Source organism: Rousettus aegyptiacus, unplaced genomic scaffold (genome assembly GCF_014176215.1).
Source record: "Rousettus aegyptiacus isolate mRouAeg1 unplaced genomic scaffold, mRouAeg1.p scaffold_m13_p_4, whole genome shotgun sequence".
Taxonomy (NCBI): Eukaryota; Metazoa; Chordata; class Mammalia; order Chiroptera; family Pteropodidae; genus Rousettus; species Rousettus aegyptiacus.
Window position 1 is genome coordinate 148,993,551 of NW_023416307.1, and position 19,460 is coordinate 149,013,010.

General features: G+C 36.1%; 1 protein-coding gene across 1 annotated transcript in view; it reads right to left on the minus strand.

The window, feature by feature from the left end:
- The window catches only part of SCN10A (sodium voltage-gated channel alpha subunit 10), an 81,954-nt gene extending 62,749 nt beyond the window's left edge, over positions 1 to 19,205 (minus strand). The window contains exons 1-3 of the mRNA XM_016123915.2: positions 18,936 to 19,205; positions 17,589 to 17,707; positions 14,544 to 14,624 (exon numbers count right to left, since the gene is read on the minus strand). Of these exons, the coding sequence (XP_015979401.2) occupies positions 14,544 to 14,624; positions 17,589 to 17,707; positions 18,936 to 19,205 (470 nt within the window). The remainder of the gene's footprint in view (positions 1 to 14,543; positions 14,625 to 17,588; positions 17,708 to 18,935) is intronic.
- Between the last annotated feature and the right edge of the window lie 255 nt (positions 19,206 to 19,460).

Here is a 19,460-nt window from a genome sequence, read left to right on the forward strand (position 1 = left end):
TGCAGTAAGGGCCAAGGCAAGACTCGCTCTGTAGATAAGTGCAGGTGGTACACATTGTTCCTCTGTTGAGTCCTCCCCCATCTCACTGTGTAGACTCAGCACTGCCATAGTGGAGATGTCATCAAACTGCATAAGGGAAGCTGCTCTGCCTAGAGGATTCCCTGAAACTCTGCTTCCCCCAACTCACAGCCCCAACCAAGCCACATCCAGGTGTGTCCTTGCTTAGTCAGGTGCCCTTGCTGAGCAGCACCTAGACTCACACTTATGGCAGCTGGCCTCAGTTTCTGGTATGGCCTTTTGAGGCAACTATAAGCTTGGCATCTGTGGATTGCTTGCTGAATCTTAACAGATGGACCCACAGGGGCACAGGCTTGGGCTAAACTTGGCCTGCAGCTGAACCCCTCTCAGGACTGTGGCACTGGAAACCTACCACACAAAGCTATGTTAATAAAAATGTAAAAATGGAAGACTTAAGAACATTGCTTAGAAACAGATACAGAAAAGCGGCCAAAATGGGAAGATAAAGAAACAGAAATCATATTAGAGAACAGAAGAGAAATCCAGAAATAATGGAGTCAAGCAATCTAACGGATGCAGGGTTCAAAACACTGGTTATAAAGATGCTCAATGAACTTACGGAAAGTGTAGATGATTTCAGTGAGAACATCAACAAAGAGATAAAAAAACAAAAATGGAAATGGTAATTATAAAAGGGAATCAGTATGAAATGAAGAACACATTATCTGAGATGAGAAGTATATTACATGGAATAAACAAAGTGAATAAAGAAGAGAATCAAATGACCTATATAGAAGAAGGGAAAGCCAAGGACACTCAATCAGAATGGCAAGAAAAAAGAAGCCAAGACTATAATTATAATTTAAGGAGCCTATAGGACACTATTAAAGGTAAAAATATCTGTGACATAAGGATACCAGAAGGAAAACAAGATGTCAAAGAGCTATTTGAAGACATAATGATGGAAAACTTCCCTAACCTGGTGAAGGAAATGGACATAAAACCTCAGGAAGCTCAGAGAATCCCCCAAACCAGAAACTCAAAGAGGCTCACACCAAGACACATGATAATTAAAATGCCAAAGTTTAAATACAATGAGAAAATCTTAAAAGCAGCAAGAGAAAAGCAGCCATAAGTCTGGCAGCTGACTTCTCAAAAGAAACTATGCAGAACAGAAGGATTTGGCACAAAATATTCAAAGTGATGAAAACCCAGGATCTACAACCAAGAATACTTTATCCAGCAAAATTATCATTTAGAGTTGAAGGACAGATAAAGAGCTTCCCACACAAAAATAAGCTAAAGGAATTTATCATCTCCAAGCCAGTATTACAGAAAATGTTGGAGGGACTTCTTTAAGAAGAAAAAACATGTATCAAAAACAGGAATAAAGAAAGGTAATAACTACATTGCTATCAACAAGTACCTCAAATGGAAAAAAATTAAGTGCTCCAACCAAAATATAGAGTGGCTGAATGGATAAGAAAACGAGACCCCTACATATGCTGCCTACAAGAGGCTCACTTCAGATTAAAAGACACACACAGACTAAAAGGAAGGGGATGGAAAAAGATATTGCATTGATGGATCTAGAGGGTATTGTGCTAAATGAAATGGGTTGGATAGAGAAAGACAAGTATCGTATAATTTCATGTACATGTGGAATCTAAAGAACAAAATCAACAACAACAACAACAACAAAAGTGCAAATAAACATAAATTTAGAGAATATTTAGAGGGATACTAGATGGGAGGGAGGTTGGGAAGATAAAAAAGGCAAAGGGATTAAGAGGTACAAATGGATAGTTGCAGAATAGACATGGAAATGTAGAGTGTAGCATGGGAAGATGGTTAATAATGTAATAAATATGTAAGGAGGAAGGGGGTACTAGATTTAGTGGGGTGGTCACTTTGCAAGTTATGTGGATCTCTGATCACTATGCTATACAACTGAAACTGGTATATTATTGTATGCCAACTATAATTGAAAAAACCTGATTGACTTGTACAATGTAAATACAAGCAACTAATTGTCTATTATATTTCAATAAAGAAGAGGGAAAAAGAATATTTATAAAACAAACAGAACTTTTGAAAACAAAAATGTGATAGCAAAACTAAAACAATAGGAGGGTTGAAAATAAAGTTGAGTAAATCTCACGGAGAGTGGAACAAAAATAAGTGGGTAAGAGGTGATAAAAAGTATGAAAATTAGAGAAAAATTATCTAAGAAATAATTTAAGAAAATTTCCACAAACTGAAGGATCTAAGTATTCAGTTATAAACACCCACAAATATTCAAGAAAATGAATGAAAAAGGCTCATATCAAGGCACAACATCACAAAATTCAGAGCATTGTACACAAAGAGAAGAGCCTAACTCTTTGAAGGCATGAAAATCACAGGTCACACACAAAGGACTGAGAACCAAATATCATCAGATTTCTCAAGCAACCATGGAGGTTGTAAGACAATGAAACCATGCCTTCAAAACTTTGAGAAAAATCATTTCTAATGTAGAATTTCTCCCCCAGCCAAACTGTTAAGATATGGCTAGAATAAACACAATTACAGATATGTAAAGTTTCAGAAATTTTACTTCTTATCTACCTTTCTAAGAGGGTTACTTGAGGATGCACTCCACCAAAACAAAGAAGTAACCAGTAAAGAGGAAGGTATGGGATACAGGGGAGAGACAAATGGAATCCAAGAGAAAATGGAAAAGAAAAAAATCTCTAGGAAAGAGCTGTGCATCAGGCCTAGAGAATTATCTAAGCCAGACTGAGACAGGAGATGGACTGCAAGAGTGATATCCCCAAGAAAATTTGAAACTGTGGATAACTTGATGTGTTTGAATAAACTGAAGAAATAATTAAAACTCTGAAGAAGAGTTTGGGAATGAATTAGTGGTAAATACATAGGACACTGAGCAAACGAAGACATGAGATCCTTATTAAGTCTAGAGAAAGCAGAAACATTGTGCAAAATGAAATGTAATCAAAGTATGCTGTATGCCACAACTGTGAACAGAATTTACTATAGACTATTCTATAGTCATATATGCAGTTAGACAATGTGCATATTGTCTGATTATCTAACCAAAAATTATGATAATTATGGGAAGGTGAGTATGAGAGGAAATGAGTGTGTGTGTGCGTGTGTGTGTGTGTGTATCTAATCCTTTTTTCCCATAACAGAAAGCCAATAGATAATATCTAAAATGGAAAAATAAAAAATGGCAGTGCAAGTATATTATTAAAGATAGGGAGGTATCAGAAGAAAAAGGTAAAAAAATGAAGTCTAGAAGTTTGCCTCAGGAAATATGGGATTAGGCGATGAGGAACGTAAAATTGCTATTTTTGCTCGACTCCTTATAGAACTATTTGACCTTTTAAACCACGAACCTGTATGTCTTAAATAAAAGTAAAAATCAAGTTAAAAAGCGAATAGTGGTAATGGCTTTTCCTATACATGAGAGGAGAAATAGTGTTTGAACTAATTCACAGAGAAATCTTCATCTGGCTAGACAGCTGCTTGAGCTGTCAGCGTCTATATCTTGCTGGTTCCCCCTCACTCTTTGTGTTTTCTAAATTAGAAAGTCTTAACCCAGAATTATAGGTTGTGGGGAAGATTTGATGGATCGTTCGGCTTTTTCAGATCAAATGCAGATCCAGAAATTATGGAGAGAGTTCTCTCTAAACACTGCTTTTCATCTTTCCCTGGAGGATGAGTGCCCCAGCTTAGCGCCCCTGCAAGCTGGAAGGTTAAAGTTCTCAACATGAAGCTGATGAAGTCACATCCTCTCTCTCTCTCTCTCTCTCTGGTGGCAATCGGCTTATAAGCTATTTCTTCAGGTTCAGTTGCAGCATTTCGTTGTGATTTGTAATATGCAAAAGAAATTTCTTTCTTTCTTTTTTTTTTTTTTGATGAAGAAAATCATTGGGTATTGGAAAAAGTCAAACTCCTTGCCATTGAGTTGTTTGCACCACTGTTCAGTTTCAAGAAATCCTGATGTCCGATCATTTAAAAAAAATTCTATTATTTAAGCCCTGAAGTCAAAGATCCATACTATTCAAAGTCCTAAATGTCTTACTGAGACACAGTATGTGTATTCACAGAAATGGTTATTTAAAAAGATTTCATTCCTTCTTTTAAAACAGTGTGGGAGAAGAGCATCTTGTACTCACTTTTCATTTCCACCCTGTAGGCTGAGGAGACACATGCTAAGTGGCCACAGTCGGTTCGTAGTCACAGTTTCCATGAGGTCCCTCAGCAGCACATCAGAGTCCGGAGGCGTGCTATAGACCCCCACTGTTTTCCATGAACGAGGCACGCACTGCATTTAGGAGCAACGCCTTTCATTTGAATAGTGATCCCTTTCCTTGCTGACCATGTTGCTGGAGCTTCTTCAGTACCCATTCAACATATCTTTTTATGTTATATAGTAAAATACATACAAAATTTACCATTTTAACCATTTTTAAGTATACAGTTCAGCGACGTTAAGTATGTTCACAGTATTGTGCAACGATCATCACTATCCATCTCTGGAACTTTTTCGTCATCCCAAACTGAAACTGCATAACTCCCCATTCTTCCCTTCCCTACTCCCTGGCAACCTCTATTCTACTTTCTGTCTCCATAAATTTGCCTATTCTAGGGATCTCGTATATGTGAAATCATACAATTTTTGTGCGTGTGTGTCTAGGTTGTTTTACTTAGTATAATGTTTTAAAGATTCATCCATGTTGTAGCATATATCAGAATTTCATTCATTTTTAAGGCTGAACAACATTCCGTTGTGTACAGATATACCACATTTTGTTTATTCATTCATTTGTTGATGGACATTTGTGTTGTTTCCACCTTTTGGCTATTGCGAATAATGCCGTTGTGAACATTCATGGACAACATACCTTGTAAAGTCTATTTCATATTTTACAAATTAATCTTTAGTTAAACCAGAAGTCTCTTAAAACTAACTTTACAATAAGTAAGACAAAAGGTTAGGAAGCACTTATTTCTCACAAAAATGGTGAATATACACTGACAATTTGTTATAGTTTTACTAAACTGTAAAGTAGAATGCCTATTCATTTACATATATAAAAGTCATTGATTTCATATGCCAGTCATATTACAAGAAATTCAATAGTTATGATAAAAGAAGTCTACCAATTATTTGTTGCTTTCTTTCTGACTGCAATATTTGTTATTGATTTTGAAGATGTTTTCATATCTTACTACCAAGAGTGTTATTGTACTACAAGGGTGAATAATGACGCTAAAGTTTTCATGTCTTTTCAAACTTTAACATGAAATTTTGACAATTTTTTACTTGAAAGCTTATTTTTTGTTTGCAGTAGAGAAAGTCAATTGTTTCCTTTAACTTTCATGAGGTTGATAAGTTTTATTGGAAAATAATGTGGAAGTTTTAGTAGCTTTATATTATTATTTAATAAAAATGTTAATAGCTAATAAACTGAGTACTAGGACAAAGGGTCATTGATTCAATAAAATTTAATCATAATTTTTACTATCATGCTTTCTGTTTTCTTATTTACTTTTTATCTGCTTTCATGAGATTATTCATATTCATTATCCACCTATCTCTGACATATGGATTCAAGCTTTATATTTATGACAGAGCCCACTCATCACTTATATTTTTGACCTTATTTCATATTGCAGGATTTATTTTTTATTATTTTTTCCCACTATTATTATATTTCTGCAAACCACTTTTGAAATGTCGATTCATTCTTTTGAATTGTGTTATTATGTAATACAACAGCAACAGTGACAAATGCAGGTTTAACGAATGTAAACAATAACTGTCAGATGACAGTAAAATATATCATTTAAGATAAACTACTCCATGTTAATCAGTATGAACTAAGTCAGTCCTTGAATACACGGCTTTTAAAAACATAAAAATTCAGAAATTCTATGAAAACTATGATTAATCTTACATTTCAGATTTTTAAATTATCTGGGCATGAAATGATTGCATCGCTTTTTCTTCTGAATTTGTCAAATAATTTAGAGGCTACTGAGAGACTTCTAGTTATCAATAGAGATCCCTAGATCACTTATTGCAAAACATTGTAGGGGATGGAGAGAGTCGAACTCCTCCATAAAACAGAATGAGAAGAATCTGAGTTTCTAGGGACGAAACGGAAGGAAGACAGTGAGTGAGGGAGATGGAAAAGCAACTCAAAGGGACAGTTTATGAGAGGATTATGTCAGCCTCATTTACTAAGACAGAGCAGTTGAAATATTGGTAAATTGAACCAGCAATGATCGAGTTGGAATCATTAAAAATAGATTAGCAAATTTATTAATATAAACTACTGTATTAACAGATGAAAGACTATGTGCTAATCTTAATATAGAAATGTTGCTTAAAAACCAATATTCAATCATCATGAAACTCTTAACAAACCAGAAGTGGAAAGAAATCTCCATAACTTCATAAAGGGTAATTATGAGAATCCCATAGTCATCATGATAATAGAAATATTTGAAGCATACTCTTTAAAATCAAGAGAAAAATAAAAATGCTTACTATCATAGCTTCAGCATTGTGCTGTAGGTCTTGGGCAGTTTGAAAAGACAGAAAAAGTAAACAAGTGCCATAGACATTAAAGAAGAAACAAGTTCATCATCATTCGCAGATGATACGATTGTTTACATAGAAAACACAAGAGAACTTACAGAGAAATGTAATTTGTTAGAGTTCAGGAAGGTTGCTAGATGCAAAACCAATACATAGAAATTAATAACATTAATACATTTTAGCAATAAAAATAAATATTCAAAAGGATAACCCAAAAGATACTGTACCTAGGGATAAGAAATTTAAGAATGTCTTAAGAAATTTAAGACATTATAAAATGTTACAGAAGAATGTAAAAGAAGGCCTACATATAGATTGAAATCTACACCATGCTGATGTGTGGGAAGGCTTGATATTATAAGTGAGGCAAGTTTTCCTGTGGTAATAAATAAATTCTATGCATTTACAATCGAAGTTTCAATAGAGTTGTAAGAAAAAAGTTTGAAAATCTGACCCTCAAATTGAAATGGAGAAGAAACAGGAAGAACTTAGATAATTTTCAAGAAGATAGAAAAGGAGGGGTGATCAACCAGGTCAAATCTTATTATAAAGCATTTAGATTGGTGCAGTGTTCACACACACACACACACACACACATGCTCACGCTCTCTCTCTCTTTCTCTCTCTCTCTGAGAGGATGAACTATCTAAATGAAGAAAAAAACATTATGGCTTTTAGAAGAAAATACAGGAGAATATCTTTATGGAATATTACATAACTAAAAAAATAATAAAATAATTTTTCAAAAGCATTGGCTAAAGCATGCATGCAGTATGGTATCATCCATATAAATTTGCAAAGACACAAAAAACTACTTTATGTGTGCAGGGCCAGGCGCCCATTCCCCTGTTTGCCATAGCTTCAACTTCATTTCACATTTTCTTTTCCAGGTGAGGAAACATTTCTCTTTCCACTGTACTTTCCCCTGCCACCAAATTGCTGTATTTTGTCAAACGTTTCCCCGGATTCTCAGTGTGATTAGTGATGGGTATCCTAGGGTCATCGACGGGCGCTTCAATGACTGTGGGAGCTCAGGGAGGGTGGCGATGGTGGGAGAATCTGCTCTAGTCACTGTTAGCTCTTTTGCATCCTCCTGCGCTTTTCATTTCCTTTTGGGGTCCAGTTTGATGCATTGCTCTGACCACAGTGAATTTCTAGTTTCTTACTGAGCACATAAAAGGATAGACATATATCAAATCTTCCCACAGCAAACAGGTAGGCAGGCAGGGAGGGGCAGGGAGCTACCTTTATCAGCAGGCAACAGTGCAAAGTTAACATTTCAGAGAGGTATTATGTCAGGGAGAGGAGGAAATAAGGGAAGGGAACGACTTATATCCAAAAGGCTGTATCAAGAACATGGTGATAGAATCGGTTTCTGATTCCTCACTGGTTACGATTTAATTTCTACTTAAAAATACACAGCATGATCTTTGTAACCCCAGTCTACCCTAAAGCCATTTATTCTTTTCCTTTGGGCTCCCAGCAATACAGTAAACTTTAGAAAAAATCTGGAGTCCGATCATTTTCCTGAGGCCAAGGATGCTCGACATCATTCAATACCCTTCACATCAATTTCTAGAACTAGGACAAGATAAGTAGAGTTTTATCTTTTATATTTTTTCTAAGTGTGTTTATAAAGGAAATTGTGTTAATAATTTAGTGAGTACAAAATCTTAACAAGTATAGATTTAATAACAAGTGGGAATGAAAATTAGTGGAACTTTGGAAAACGATTTGGCAAATATCTTTAAAATTAAAATTTTATTTCCCTTTGATGTAGCATCTCCACTTCTAGGAATTCATCCCTCACAGTCACTTATGTTATGTATACAGAGCTATGTGTGTACAAACAATAATACGGTGGTTACCAAAGGGAAAGGGGGCCCGGGGGAGGGTTGAGGGGGTCAAACACATGGTGACGGAGGGAGACTTGACCTTGGGTGGTGAACACAAGGTGAACACAATGCAATATACAGATAATGTAGTATAGAATTGTACGCTTGAAACCTATATAATCTTATTAACCAGCGTCACTCAATAAAGTTAATAAAACTAAAAAAAAAAAGATATGCATGTTAGGATATTCACCAAAGAATTACAATGGCAGGATATGAGGATTATGTTGATCAGGAGCAACAGAAATGCCTATCGATAGGCTAATAGCTGAATAAATTTTGCTTCATCCATGTAAGTAAAATCTATTTAGTCAATTTCTATAAAATATCTGCTGCTGGAATTTTTATTGCGATTTCACTGAATCTATAAATGAATTTGGGCAGCACTGACATTTTAACAACAGTGAGTATTCTAATCTACAAATATGAGATATCCTTAAATTTATTTAGATACTTTAAATTTTCTCTCAGTAATGTTTTGTCATTTCTCAGTATGAAAAGTTTTGTGCATAGTTTTTACAATAGCTTTTTTCTTATTGGTTCTACTGCTTTTCTATTTTCTAACTTTTCCTTTTAAATATTAATTTCTTTTGTTTTACTTTAATTTTATTTTTTTCTAGTTTGTGTTAGGAATTTAAATAATTCTCATATTTTACTGATATACATATTCTATGCTTCATTGCTGTGAATTTCCTGAGCACTTCTTTAACTGTACCCTATAAGTTCTGATTAAAGTGTTTTTTTTTTTCTTCCCTGGAAAGTCTATAATTTTAGTTTGTGGTTTATCTTTTATCTAAGAGTTCTTTAAGAGAAGTTTTCAAAATTAAAGGCCTCTCTCTTTTTTCCTGATTTAGTTATTATTTTCTAATTTTATTGCAGTGTGATTAGATAATACTCTTTATTATTTCTACTTTATGGAACTTATTGAGGTTTTGTTGTAATTTAATATTTGGTCAATTTGTATGGTCATTTAAAAAGGTCATATATTCTCTGTTTTTCAGAAAATACAGTTTGATTTATATTAGTCTGATCTATTTTATTGATTATGTTACTCAGGTCATGTATATTTTTACATGCTTTTTTATACATTTGATCTGTCATAGGCTGGAAGAAATTCATTAAACTTTCCTATCCTTACAATGTTTTTGTCTTTTTACCCTTCTACTCTTAGAATTTTCCATTAATGGACATTTTTGCCACATTATTTGTTGCAAAGATTTATATTACTGTTATGGATTATTTAGCATTACATCACCATTTTTGTCCTGTTTAATGATTTTGGGCCCAAATTCCACTTTCTCTGTTATTAAGATCATGCCTCTTCCTCTCTTTCTGTTTGCCTTTGTTTATATATTTACCTATTCTTTGATTTTGACCTTACAATATCACCTCGAATAGGATATTTTAATTCAACATGAAGTTGGGTATTGCTTTGTTATATATGAATATATATGAACTCTTTAAACAGATAAATCAAAACAGTTTATTTTTATTGACATGACAGATTTGTTTGAGCATTGTTTATATAATTGTTATGTAATTAAATTTTTTCAAAACATTTCATTGTTTGATATGTTTTATTTGCTGCATTTTTTGTGTAGGATTCTGAATTTATTAGTTTTTATTTTAGTTCTAGCGATTGCCTTTATAAATAAAAAATTTATAATTATGCTTTAAACTATGAACTGCACTGCCCTTGGTACATTATCTCTTTAAACAATACCTGATTGTATTTAATAATATTTTTTTCATGCTTACCTTTGTACTGTTAAATATAATTATTTTCCATTCCTTGATCGATCAACTTTCAAGAATACTCTCTAACTTCTTGTGATTATAGTAATAGCAATAAGTGAGCAATAAGAATATTCTGCTTCCATTTTCTTCCCCCATTCTCTCAATTTTTGCTATTTGGACCATGTCAATATTTCAGAGTCTCTGGCGTTTTAGGGGGTAAAATGCACTGACAGTCATTTTGATCCCTCTTTGTTCTCACTGTAGTTTAACAGGCACTGATCTGCTAAGTCTTTTGCCAGTCCTCCACCCACGTACAGTCTTCTGAGATTGTTTGACATCTTTTGTCCTCTGCTTTCTCCTCTTTGTTTTCATATATTTCTAGGGTTCTCATGTTCATACTGTAATTTTATTAGCATTTTGAGAGGGTTGAGGTATCACATATGCATGCTACCTTCCATATTTAACCAGAATCCACAAATAACCCTTACTTTTGAGAGAAAATGCTTTGCATTAAAAGTTCAAGAAAAATAGAAATTTTATGTGCTATATGAGCTCAGCCATTTTATATCTGTATTTGTATCTATATCTGAATCTGGATCTGGATCTATAACTATATCTATCTATATCATCTATATCTCATATCTAAATCTATATCTAATCTATTTATGTCTATGGGAGAGAGAGGGAGAAAGAAAATGACAATCAGCTAAAATACTAATGGTGATTTCTCCACCTCTCGACTTAGTTACTCTCTTCTGATTTGTAATTTTCAGTATTCTGCATTTTATGCAATGGTCATTTATTTTTAAAATTATTGTATTTTTAAGCTTATATTATGATATATAACAAATGTAATAAAAATGCACACAAAATATATATTAGTTGTAAAATGAATGCTGTATGTTGGTCAGCTTGGACTGCCACAGCAAAATACCATTAACTAAGCAGTTAAAGAACAAAAATTTTTCTTCTCATGGTTCTAGAGGCCGGAAGTCAGATATCAGGGTGCCAGCATAGTCAAGTCTGGTGAGCCCCTCTTTCTGGTTTGCTAAGGGCCAATTTCCGGCTCTGTCCTCACCTGTCAGAGAGACAGCTCTGGTGTCCATTTCTGATGAGGGTATCGGTTCTGTTGGGTCATGGCTCTGTCCTTATGACTTCATTTACCTTAACAATTTCCTTAAAGTCCCCTCCTTCAATATAGTCACATGGGGGACTAGGCTTCAATATATGGATTTGGGGGGGATATAATTCAGTCCATAGCAGCTGTGCAACAAACTATTCATGTCACAAAGTGGACATGAATGGCCACCTTGTGAGCATCTCACAAGCACCTTCCCAATTACAACCTCCCTCCCTAGAGGTTCCTACTATTCTAATTTATGGTATTTTTTGTTACTTTTTATTTATATTATTACTTCTTAAGTATGTATGCCTAAACAAGACAGTTAAGTTTTGCTTTTTAAAAAAAATTTTGTATAAATGGAATCATACTTATGCAATCTTTTGTATGGCTCTTTTTTTTTTTTTTTTGGTTCAATATTATATTCCTAAGACTCATCCTTGTTTTGTGGAACTACAGTTTATTCATTTTCATTGCTGTACATTATTCCATTTTAAGACTATAATGAAGATATTTAATGTACTCAAAAATTTGTGCACATTTGGGTTGTTTCCAATTTTTGGCTTTTATGGGCAATGTTCATGAACTTTCTTGTAGCTTTATCCTGGTGCCCATAAGTACATATTTCTGTTGAGTGTATGATCCTAATAGTAGAATTTCAGAATCATGGTGTGTGTGTGTGTGTGTGTGTGTGTGTGTGTGTGTGTGTGTGTGTCTTCACCTCTACTTGATAACATCTACTGTTTTCTAAAAAAGTTGTACAAACTTACATTCCTACCAGAAGTACATGAGTTTCTGTTGCTCCATGTCTTTCTCAATACTTGGTATTGTCACAATTAAAAAGTTTTTTTTATCTGATCAATGTTTAATAATCTCTCTGTAAATTTAATTTATACTCCTTTGATTAAGAAAAAAAAGAAAAAAGTTAAGAATATTTTCATGTTTATTGATTATTTGCATTTCTACTTTTGTGAAATACTTACGTAAATTTTTTGCTCATTTTAAAATTGATTGCTCTGACATATTTCTAATCTATTTGTACAGGCTCATGATTCTGGGTATGAACACTTTCAAGGTTTATGTGTTGCCAATATCTTCTACTCAGTTTCTGATGAACAGAAATTCTTAATTTTAGTATACTAAAATATATTCGTACAGGCTCATTTTCCTTCTCTGTGGTTAGTGCTTCTCATGTCCTACGTAATAAATTTTCCTCTCACCTGAAGTCATGAAGATACTCTCCTTTGTTTTTTCCTTTTCCCCTCTAAAACCTGTATGTCCGTCTTTCACAAAGAAATTTAGAATTTAATCTACCTAGAATTTGACTCTAGCGTGGGGTGTAAAGTTAAATGCTCGGTGTAATTATTCTATTGGGATTCTTCATCCTTCAGCATCATTTAATGACGACTGCCCTTTCTCCATGTTTTCTACTACCACTAGTGTCACAGATTCAATGGCTGCATGTGCCTCGGTCTGTTTATGGGCCAATTGTTCTGTTCTACTGCTCTGATTCGCCAATGGCACGCTGTTTCAGTTACCGGAACTTCGTAGTAAATCTGGATGTCCAGTAGACCAAGTCCTCTTCTCTCACCTTGTTTTTCTTCCTCAAATATCTTGGCTGTAACTTACTGTTTGCGTTTTCATATAAATCCTATAGTCGGTTTGTCAAGTAGTACAAGAAAAAAGCCTACCGAGATTTTGATTGGGATCAAACTAAATTTTAGTCATTTAGGGAGTCTTACAATAGTGTGGCTTTGAATCCAGAAATTTGTCTCCATTTATTGAATTTTCTGCAATATTACTCAATATTTTAAATAATTTTCTTCATAGAGATCTGACTCATACTTTGATAATCTTATTTCTAGATACTTGATATTTTAGAATGCCAGTGGTAATAGTATTTTAAAAAATATTTTTTCCTTTTTTTTGCTGATATATATTATTAATTTATGTATATTAATTTATACCCAGCTAGCTACCTTACTATACTATGATTAATGCTAATAGTTTATCTCTAGATTATATTGGCTATTTTATGAACAGGATCATATTATCTGTAAATCATGGCATCTTTAGTACTTCTTTTTTAATTCTTATGCCTTTTATTTCTTTTCTTTGCCTTATTACACTAACTAGGATTTCCTTTATAAAGTTGAATAGAACTGATAAAACAGACATCTTTGCTTTTTATTTTTTCTTCTGATTTCAAAGAAAAAGCTTTCCATGTTTCAAAATTAAGTATTATGTTTGCTACTTTTTAAAAATTGTTTACCCTTTATCAGAGTACAGCAATTCCTGTCTATTCCTACTTTAAATTATGAACAGATATCAAACTTTATTGAATGATTTTTCGGCAATGATTAAGATGGCCACATGATTTTTCCCCTTTAATTTATTAATACAAATAGAATATTTTTCCTATTATACATGTGTTAATGCTATAGTCAGCAAAAAAATAAGAGTTAGAGGAAGAGAAAGCTCTACAGAGTTCCTGTTACTATACCAAAGGTGTGTTCAGCTTGAGTTGAGGTGGGGGCACCGCTCCCAGGTGTGATGGTGCAGAATGTTATTTGAAAGGCCCCACATTCTGAAATACAGAGCTTCCATCTGCAAACCCAGGGAGCTAGAATAATCTCAGAATATTAAGGTCATTTTGAAGTATATGAGCCATGATAACTGAATCAGCTTCATTCATGTGTTATTTTCTGAATATGTTCCAGAACCATTTATTCTTATTTCTCTATCAATTTTGTGCCTACCTCTCTTTCCAAGTAGGCCTTCTCTGACCTTCATCCGTGTGTGCACCTAGCAGGTGAATGCATGTGGTGGGGAACCCATATGATCAGATCACCCCTGACTAATGAAATCAGACCCTCTGGGACTGGGACCCAGACATCGATATTTAAAAAAACCTCCCCAGGGGGTTCCAATGCACAGCCAAGGATGAGAACCACTAGTCGATAGCTCTTCAAAGCTGAAAATCATATGTGCGTTTATGAAGCCAAGGCCCACAGAGAAAAAGATCTATGATCATTACAAAGTCAGATACCCAATTAGAACTGGCAGGATAAATAAAAGAAGAAAATGGGAAGGAAAATTAAGAAGAGAAGAGGACAAAAAGGGAAGACATGAGAACAACAGAAAATCTACTTACTCCATTCTCTCTGGAAGTTCGGTTTGGGTCATGAACACACAATTGACCAAAATTGTGACTGTGATAAATGAACTGAACCACGTGAGAAGCTGTGTTAAGGAAAAGCTGAGTCACCATGCTTCCCTGTGGCATCTATGATTACCTTGACCCTGAACGATTAAATTCATAATTCCTAGCTAGGATCAGCTTTATGGTCTTGTCCCTTTAATAACCACTAACATTCCTGCGTGCCTACCCTGCACTGAGTACTTTGTTCGTATTATTCCTAATATAACTAATTTACAAGTGGACATTATTATCGACATTTGAAAGCTAAGAAAACAGGTTGAAAGAGCTTAAATAATTTTTCCATGGTCACACAGCTAGTCAACCCTGAGATGTGAACTCAGACCGTTTGATAATAGAACCCTAAGCAAGATGAAAGGAAACAGAATCCCTCTTCCAAAATGTCCTTCTGCCCTGAAGCCTTCATTTCACTCTACAATATGGCCTGAAATTTCATCCAGAAAACGTCTCTTTTTTCCTATAAGACAGAATACTCCTAGGAAGTTAGAGATAAAGGGAGGGCTACAAACTTTCATGGGAATCAGTTTAGTCAGGTTGTTTTCCGAACACAGCTAAGGTCAGGCACACTTAATAGGTGGACTTCTGGCTAGGAACGGGGGAGGCAGTACAGGCTAGTGAAATGCGGGGTCCAGGAGTAAATTCCGTGTAGGATTAGGCTGCTGTGGAGCATTCTGAATAGCCAAAGAGGAGAATCTCAGAAAGGTTGGACAAGGGGATTTTCGAAAGGGGAAGGAAACAATGAAAAGGAAGGTGAGTCGAAGAAGATAAATAGATGGTGGGGAAAATCCAAGCGTAAATTTCTCCCACTGGACATTTTTCTCAGGACTACCTGGGTTCTTAACAATTACTTCCTGAAGAAAAGTAAAGACCGAAGATGATCTCGACCTATGAAGAGAGTGAACCACTCATCTTTCATCATTTTGACTTGAACAGAATTATTTAAATCTATTTTAGTTTTCTGTAAATGCCTTTAATGTCCCCTGTTTTTACAGTTACTTAGGAACACATCTATTTCAAAAAGAGAAATTCTACTAATTAAGCCATCTTTTTCTGTTGACTTGCAATTAAATTAGAAGTGTGTTCACATGGGGAGGATAATGCTAACCCAAAGATTAATTTAAAATCATATCCTCAATCCTACAAATCTTTAAAAGTAATATGACATATTATATATAATATTATTTATGAAAACATTCATAACAAATTTAATTAGAAGTATAATTGTGATGAAATAGTACTAACAGGACCCTGAGAAATCCATACCTTGAAGAGTGTTTTTTGGAGGTAGGGCTACCAAGTTCATGAGATTTAAATGTATAAATGCAGACTTTTGATAAGTCTTGATCAGTCCAGCTTTGACTGTACTATGCAATTATTTACTCATAAAAATCTCAATACAAAAAGAATATTCACTGGTCAATTGATCCTTTAAAGGGTTTTTTTTTTTGTTTTTTTTTTTTGTTTTTTTTTTTACTAATTAGCAGTTTCTTACTTATCTAGATTTAATTCAACCAGGATGCATGGAGAGGAGCTCGTGCATCTCTTTTTTTGTAAATTTATGTATATATATATTTAAAACCCAAAGAGATATGACATATTGAGAATGTAAATTACCCTAATTTATTTCCATTAACTGCCTACTTCCTTATTGCTGATACTGCTCTGAGCAGGATGTAGGCTGGACCTCTTAGCTAGTGAGATGACCTTAGACAATTTACTTAATGTCCAAGTGTCAGTTTCATTATCTGTAAGATGGGGGTGTTAATTCTTTCTTCAAAGGCTTCTGACCTGTGAGCGCTGACACTTAGGAGATATCTGGCTAATGAGAGTCTACTATTATCATTAAATATCCTTTTATTGAATTGAGAAATCCAAGATTCGATTAAGAAAACATACTTCCCACTGGTCACCCATAAAGATAAAGCATAGAAAGGGAAGTAGTGGCAACTTCCTTAAGCTGCAGAGTTTCACGCTGAGTTGGCTCTGCCAGGCTAACTAGCTCCCTGGAGGCTGTCTGGCAACCCAGAGAGAGCCTCAGGTGGGAGGAGCAGCTGCTTTCACCAGAGCCTCTTAAGAGGCTGGGCACCACCCGTCGGGAAGCTGAGGCAAGGCTGTTCTTGCAAGTCAACCTCCTGGAAGCCAGAACTGCATTTGTCATTCGGAACTTCCAACTTAGACAGTCACCAGGGAAGATCCTTGGAAACCAAGCCAAAGTCTTTTTTCTTTTTGTATTAGTTTGGCTTGCCTTGGGGAAAAACAAAACAAAACAAAGAACACCCTACCCCCTAAAAAAAATCGAAGCCAGTTTCTGAAGCCACCTAAAACAACTAAGCAATTAATATAATATAGACATTTGAACAATTTGTCTCTAATCATTACATTCCCCAATGGCATGAACCTCAGACTATTGACATTTTTAACCTGCTAGTAATTTGGGTGTAACCTGTGATGTTGACAGTACCCATGACCAATGTGGTCCCGTTGAGACAATCTACACTCTGCCCATTGTGGTCTGTTCTCTTTGCTATCTGAGAGGTGCTACTCTTTTGCCTAATAAGCTGCCACTCCCTAGCATAGCTAGGGTACAGAGAACAGCTCATGCTTGTCTTATCTGCCCAAAGAAGCCTTTTACTGGTTGTTATGTTGTGGGAAGAGCAGGCCACACATGGCGAGAATGTGCCTGGGTGTATCAGCAAGGCTTCCCTCATGACGAAGACATTTTTCAAGTTGTGCATCTACAGGTGTATCTAGACTAGTCTAGGTGAACCCAAACGCACCTCTGGGTTGCACGAAGACCTCTGCCTTGGGACTGCTTTGGGTGTTGGACACATGAGAACCACCAGCACTTATTTCAATTTAATGATTTTAAAAAAGGATTCAGTTGGAGGAAGGCTCTGTTGCTAATCTCTAAAGAAGGTACTGTACACGAACGTAAGGTCTGAGTCTAACATGTGGAAGAATCAACTGTGCAAAGGATATGAGTGGACAGACACTTTGATGGCTGTTCTTCTGATCAGGTTGAAAGGACTGAATAACCACAGGGCCCGAGTGGCACTAAACCGGGAAATGGTCCTCCCTTTGTCCAGCACCATAAATGTCTAAAACAAAACAGAAAAGAAGGCAGACCTCTAGTGAGAAAATACATCCTCACATAACCATGTTTTAGAGCATAAGTAGCATCATCTCAGGCTCACGAGCAAGAAGGCTCTGGGAACCATGGGTCAATGAGAGTCAAATGGAGAAGCAGAGATTTGGGAAGGATCAGGGATGATAGCCATATAGCCTCACCCCCTCTGCAAAACCCTAGCCCTCGTGGCTGACTGTGCATCAAGATGAGCCCACTGCAAGTGCCTGACCATGGAGTTGGTGAGATGCATCATGCCAGAGAAGGAGGATGGCATTCTGTTGCATTTAATTTCTCTTCTAATTAGTGGATCATCATGGTCCTGTGATGTTCCTTCAGTTCTCTACCTCCTAAGTCTCCACTTTTAAATCCTCCTCTGGTTTCTTCCTCCAAGCATGTAGGGGGAGTGAGGGCTCTTGGCAGATAAAAGGAGGGAGAAAGACATTCCAGTGCCTTTATTTTCTCTACAAACCGTATTTGAGATGGCTGATTCCTGCCCCTCCTGACTCCCAAACATGCACATACCATTTTTTTCATCTGCGTAGTACAACTAAGAGACAATACAAACAGGATAATTGTCAGGGAACAGTTCTTGTTTAAACTAGTGGTTCTCAAAGTTTTTGATTTGAGGACCACAAAGAGCTTTTTGTTTGTGCCACAATTGTGTATATAATACTAGAAATTTAAAACATAGAAAAATTTAAAACACAGGACTATACAAGCATTCATTCCAGGAGCTATTAGACTGATGATGTCATCCTCCATCAATACCTATACATTCAACCTCAGGCATTTTGAAATCGTACATTGAAGATCACTAGTTTCAGTCGTCGGGATTTCTGTTCCTCTTCTGTACTCTATCCTACCTCCAGCCTCAAGCTCTCTGCTCCCCACTTGTAAAGAGAGCCAACAACTCTGTAGATCCTAGACCAGAGCTCATCCAAGGAAACAGCCAACTGCCTCCGAAAACGCCACAACAGTTGTCACTGCTTTTGAGGATTTAGGTTTAATTCACCTCTACTATAAATATAAGGATTTGAAGAGAGCATCCAAGAAGTGAGTTAGATATATTTTTCATTAACTGGGTCTAGCTGACAGCTGCATCATCCAGGGTGCAGGAGGTCTCCCTGGGATAGGGGCGTGGGGAACAGAGGCTTCCTCTCCCAGAACTGAGAACAGCTGTTCCAGCCAGCAGCCCTTACCCGGTGTGTGCTGTAGAAGGGGTCCAGATCCTCCAGGGGCTCCCCGACCAGCTCTGCAGGGAGCTCACCATAGAACTTGGGCAGCTGATTGCAGGCTTTCAAGTCTAGCTGGGGCCGAGGCTTCTCCTTTTGGTCCTTCTGCTCACTGTGCTTACCTTTGGCTTTCTTTGCTGCCTGCTCGGCAGCAATTCTCTTTTCAATCTCCACCAGGGACTCTGGAGTGAATCGGCGGAAGTTGGTAGTTTCCGGGGACGCAAAGGGGAATTCCATCTTCTCATTCTTCTTTAGGAAGAATTTATACTCTTATAAGAGTGGACATAAACACAGAGACATAACAGCCTGCCCACTGGCCTCTTCCTCTCATCCCTCCCACCTTGCTTATGAGACCAACTCTTCCATCCATCTCTCTAGTTCTTCCCTTAACACACACTGAGCTCTCCCCAGGACTCTACTGCCCCTGCACAGCTCTCGGAGGAGACCATTCATTCCATCCTGCTCCAGTTACTGCAGGGTCATGTCTATGCT